The sequence below is a fragment of the Merops nubicus genome, unplaced genomic scaffold, assembly GCF_000691845.1.
Source record: "Merops nubicus isolate BGI_N331 unplaced genomic scaffold, ASM69184v1 scaffold10802, whole genome shotgun sequence".
NCBI lineage: Eukaryota > Metazoa > Chordata > Aves > Coraciiformes > Meropidae > Merops > Merops nubicus.
This window is the reverse complement of record NW_008592952.1, coordinates 1-5,521: the sequence shown is the minus strand read 5'-3', so window position 1 is coordinate 5,521 and position 5,521 is coordinate 1. Positions and strand designations below refer to the sequence as shown.

Sequence of the window (5,521 nt, the reverse complement as noted above, 5' to 3'; positions counted from 1 at the left end):
ACCAGTGCCTCGGCTGGAACCGGCGGCAGGGAGCTGGTAGGTGATGGCCACAGGGTCGGGGTGGCACGGGTGGGCTGCAGGATGAAAGTGGGGAGGGAGGGAGGAAGAGGAAGCAGAGGGGTCTTTGCTGCTCACACAGCACTGACCCCTTGGCCCCCAGCCCCACTGGAGCCCAGGTGGTGTCTCAGCCCACGGGAAGTCTCAGTACCAAATTATTTGCCAGAAGGAAATTTGGATTGCCTTTGGCTGCAATCTGTGTTTGGCTTTTATTTCAATTTATGAATGTAAGCCGTGTCACAGAATCACAGAATCACAGAACATTAGGGGTTGGAAGGGACCTCCAGAGATCATCGAGACCCCCCACTGGAATGAATTCCAAGTTCCTGGTCACACTTTTGATAGCAATGAGATGCTCGGCATGTGTCCCTCAAAACAGCTGCCACATATGATGCCCAGGCACTTGTTTGGGAGGTCCCAAAAGCGCTTTGCAGGTGGTGGGGGTCCCTGTGCAGCCTGGAGGCATAGGACTCGGGTACCTGCCAAAACACAGCCTCAGCTGGGATGGGGGGCTCTGCCTTCTCCCCGGGATGCAGGCACGGTGTGCGAGGGCAGCTGCTCCTTTGTCCCACGGGCAGGAGAAGCAGCCTGGCAGGCAGGTTGTCCCCACAAAGGCACCAGGGGCTGAGACAGGGCCCTCCTGGGGTGCCCCAGCCATCCAGCAAGGGGACTGGTGGTGCTGGGATGCTGGCTGAGCAACGCCGAGCCCAGCACTGGGCCCGGCAGCCACCAGCTGCGGGTGGAAGCCCAGCTGTGTTCATTGTGACCCCTGCCCTGCCCACTGCCCCTGTCCAGTGTGACCCCCTGTTCCCGCAGCCCCCCTGGGCAGGCCCCAGGGGACGCCCCGCTGGCATCCCTCCTGGAGGACATGGACACACCGTCGCTGGTGGGCTCGGTGCCTGCGAGCCCTGTGCCACGGGGCCGGTCCCCACCATCTGCCACCTGCTCCAGCTGCACCCTGACCAGCTCCACGGTGGGAGGACAGCACCCCGGCTCCCCCCACGGAGGTGCCAGGGAGGATGACCTCTACTACGGGCTCCAGGAAGGGTCGGGTGCTCTGCTCGAGGACAGCGAGCACCTTTTTGAGCCTGAAAACTGATTTCTGGGCAGAACGGCCGCTTGGCACGGACCCACCTCGTGGAGGGGATGCAAAAGGTGCAGCCTGCGAGAGAGGGGCTGGGGCTGCCCCCCAAAAGCTCAGTGCCTGCAGCACAGAGGAGCCTCCAGGCTTCTGCCCAGTGCCCGCATCGTGCCATGCCCCTCGTGCCCACCCAGCCACACAAGAGACTGTCACCTCCTGCTGCCACCTCCTGAACTGTTGCGGCAGCAGAGGGGACGAGGACCCCACGCCGGAACCCTTTGGGTGGACACAGATAAGCGAGGAAGTTGGGCTGGGCAGGATCCGAGCTCAGCAATGTGCTTGGGAAGGGAGAAGATCAGCTTTGCTGCTGGGAACAGGCCCAGCGTTCAGGTGGGTCGAGGTGTGTTCACCCCAGGTGGGCTTTATGAGGCAGAGACGTCACGAAGTGCCACTTCTCAAAGCCACCTCGGAATTAAAGTTAGATCCTGAGTCTCCTTCAGCAGGCAGCCTTCATGTCTCCACTTGGGAGAGGGGTGATGGCAGGGACAGACTGTGCTGTCCCCACCTCCTGCACGAGGAGCAGCTTCCAGCACTGGTGGGGATGGAGGGAGGAGGACTCGGCTGAGCTGGAACCCCAGTGATGGCCCCAGTGATGGTCGTGGCTTCCCGAGTGCTGCTTGCCTTAGGGCAAGCTTTTCTCTTCCTGCTGGGTCGGTGTCAGCAGCTGTAGTGCTGTGGGTGGCTCTGCAAGCTGGTGCCCACCACCCCCAAACTCTCTCTCAATAATAAGTGCTCATTTCAAGTCACCTTGATGGATCTAAGCCTGGTTTGTCACCACAACAGGGACAAGACAGCCGCTCCCTGCAGCCTGTTTGCAACACAGAGATGGCAGCAGTGGTGGGAGCTGCAACCTCCACCCACGCTTCGGCTGCTCAGGGCTGAGCCTCCTGGGGCAGCTGGGTTTGGATCCAACCATCAGTGGATCCAGCAGTATGGGTGAGAGTCCTTTGCCTGGGAGCCCTGGACTGATGCTCTCGTGATGCCCAGGGAGCACTTGGCTGGTGTGGTGCAAGAAACGTCTCTACTTGGGGGCTTCACCCCCCGTGGCCTCCCATCCCAGCATCACTGCACCCTTTGCTACCCTTCACGTCACCACAGCAGCAAAGAGGGGAGGGCAGCAAAGGAGAAAGGGCAGCGAAGGAGAAAGGGCGGTGAAGGAGAAAGGGCAGGCAGCACCCCGTGCACTCGGGGTGTTTATGGCCAACGGGACCGTCAGGAGGGTGGGGAAGAGGGTGCCTGTGTTTGGTAAACATCACTGGCAGGATTCTGAGTGGCTGCCCAAGAGGCACCATCACCCAACTGGTTGTACTTGCTCGGCTCCCGCCCGTCCTTCCTGCTGGCTGCGGGGACACTGTTGAGGTGGGGCCACGTCTCACGGGGTTCTGGAGGGTTTCCCAAGGTGGGACATTGTGCTGTGTCACTGCTCATAGTGAGTGTAGGAGTGTTGTAGAGACCCAAAAATCCCTGACAACATCCTTCTCTCTAAATTGGAGAGATACAGATTTGAGGGGTGGGTTAGGAATTGGTTGGATGGTTGCATATAGAGGATAGGGGTGAATGGCTTGATGTCCAGATGAAGACCAGTTGCAAGTGGTGTCCCTCAGGGGTCCCTACTGCGACCAGTGTGGTTTGAAATCTTCATCAGTGCCACAGACAATGGGATTGAGTGCACCCTCAGCAACCTTGCAGCTGACACCAAGCAAGCTGGCATGGTCAGCACACCCGAGGTGTCCCAGAGAGACCTGGACAAGCTTGAGAAATAGGCCTGTGTGAACCTCATGGGGTTCAACAGGTGAAAGATCCTGCACAGGGGTGGAGGCAACCCTGCTATCCATACAGGCTGGAGCTGGGGTTCTCAACATTTCCTTCCCCACAGGCCCCTTTAGATAACTTTTCTGGCTGCAGGAGCCAATTGCATCCTGGGCTGCATCCAGAGCCAGGTAGCCCAGGTTGCCCAAGGAGGTGGTCGAAGCCCCATCCCTGGGAACATTCCAGGTGAGGTTGGATGGGGCCCTGAGGAACCCGCTCTAATTGCAGCTATCCCTGCTCCTTGCAAGGGGTTGGACCAGGTGACCTCGTAAGGGCCGTTCCCGCCCCCAAACTCAGCGCACCAGTGGTGTAGTGGTATCATGCAAGATTCCCATTCTTGCGACCCGGGTTCGATTCCCGGCTGGTGCAACTTCAAATGCTTCAACTTCGGGCGTTAAAGCGCGCTGAAATTAAAAACTGTGGCGCCCCAAACGAGCTAAATTGGGCACAAAACCGGCGCTTTTGGTTTTGCCTCCAGAATGAAAGAGGGACTCGCAGCCCGGCATCACCCCCCCAGCCCCTGGCAGCACCAGCGCTGGAGGGCAGCAGGGAGCGAGGCGCCCACTCCCCCCTCGCTGGGGTCTTCTCTGTTGTCTTTTCTGCTCCCTCCTTCCTCTCCCTAAACACGACCCCCTGTACACAGACACAGCCATGGGGCACCGCTGCTCCCAGCACCAGGAGCTGCTGACCCATGTGCCAGGATGGGATTTGATCTCTTCTCTACCTGCTGCATGGTTTTGGCTATTTCTGAGTATTTTTTCACGAAAAAAAATTAACCTTTCCGCAGATATCCACTCCTTCCAGGGAGCCCTGGGGCTGGGTGTCTCCCTCACTCCCCACACAGGCGTTGAGACCAGATATTTATGCCCAAACTTCCCTGTGTTGCTCAGCACATAGAATGATTTAGGTTGGAAAAGACCTTTAGGATCAACGGGTCCAATATTGGGGTATGTGTGGGGCTGGGGGGGCCCTTGCCACCCCTTCCTTTCTGGGTTCTCTCCATCCTTCCCTCAGACATAGCCCATTGTCCAGGTGAAAAGCAAGCAGGTGGCTCTGCAGGGAGACTGTCCCCCTTGAAATGGGGTCCCCCATGCTCACCTGCCCTGAAGGTGCCCCAAAGCACGAGCTGCACGTTGCAGGAGGACTTAGCAACACCTGATAAAGCTGAGCTGAAAATCAGGAGGGAGACTTTTCCAGCTCTTGTCAGTGGTGCCCAGCAGCAGGATGAGGGCACAAACTGGAAACTTCTTCACTGTGAGGGTGCCCAAGCCTGGAGCAGGCTGCCCAGAGAGTTTGTGTAGTCTCCTCTTCTGGGGAGATTTAAAACCTGCCTGGAAATGATCCTGGCCAACCTGTGCCGGGTGAACCTGCTTTGGGAGGGGGGTTGGATGAGATGATCTCCAGAGGTCCCTTCCAACCCCCACCTGGGGGGGTTCTGTGTGATTGTGTGACTTGTCCCAGCGAGGAACCTGGCAGATGCTGGACCCTGTTGATGCCAATTCACTGCGGCAGAGAGTGGGAGGAAAGTGAGGATCAGTGTCCCCCCAGTTACCCAAACCAGGATGCAGGCACCCTACAGTGTCCCCCCAGTTACCCAAACCAGGGTGCAGGCACCCACTCCAGGTCTCATTAAAAATACAATATGTAAATCCACACAAAACGTACACATTCGTATAAAACATGGATTCTCCTATGAGGCCAGGATGAGAGGGTAGGGGTTGTTCAGCCTGGAGAGAAGGCTCTGGGGAGACCTTATTGCAGTCTTTAAAAACTTAAAGGGGGCTTAGAGGAAGGATGGGGACTAATTTTTTTTGCAGGATTTTGTGACAGGACAAGGGGTGATGGTTTTAAACTGAAATGATAGAAGGAAGAAATTCTTTACGATGAGGGTGATGAGACACTCCCACAACTGGCCCAGGTTGCCCAGAGAGGTGGTGGAAGCTCCATCCCTGAAAACATTCCAGGTCAGGCTGGATGGGGCTCTGAGGAACCTGCTGTAGTTACAGATGTCCCCACTCCCTGCACGGGGGGTTGGACTCGATGACCTTTAAAGGTCCCTTCTAACCTAAACCAGGCTGTGATATGATGATTCTCTACACGTCCAGACAAACCACAGAGCTCTGAGGAACTGCTGAACACCCTGTGAAGCTAAATCGCTGTTTCCCCAGAAGCAGGGAGCAGGGAAGGGGTTGCCGAAGGTCCCCGGGGATGTCGGGGCAGCGCGGAGCCCGGCGCTGCGGCGGGGGGAGGCGGAGAGCAGCGGTGAGAGCCACGGGAGAGCAGCGGCTCTGCCCCCGGAAAATAATGTCTGCGGTGTGTGGCGACTCTGTAAGAAACGCCTAAACAGGATTAGAGGCTTTCATGGAAATTTATCTCTGAAGTAAGCCACTAAGAATCACATAAAAGGTTTCAGCCCTTTCTGAAAATAGTCCTTGAGCGTCTGCGTTTTGCTCGCCAGAGCTCGCAGCGATGCGCGGGGATTCTCGGGGGCGTTTCGAGCTGGCAGGGGAGCGG

At 57.5% G+C, this 5,521-nt stretch overlaps 1 protein-coding gene and 1 non-coding gene across 2 annotated transcripts in view; both read left to right on the top strand.

Annotated features, from left to right (window-relative positions):
- The window catches only part of BSND (barttin CLCNK-type chloride channel accessory beta subunit), a 3,676-nt gene extending 2,520 nt beyond the window's left edge, over positions 1–1,156 (top strand). Inside the window, exon 4 of the mRNA XM_008935313.1 lies at positions 887–1,156. Within this exon, the coding sequence (XP_008933561.1) occupies positions 887–1,156 (270 nt within the window). The remainder of the gene's footprint in view (positions 1–886) is intronic.
- Positions 1,157–3,305: 2,149 nt separating this feature from the next.
- TRNAG-CCC lies at positions 3,306–3,376 on the top strand. The gene has a single exon. It is a non-coding gene; the product is annotated as a tRNA-Gly (tRNA).
- Positions 3,377–5,521: the final 2,145 nt, after the last annotated feature.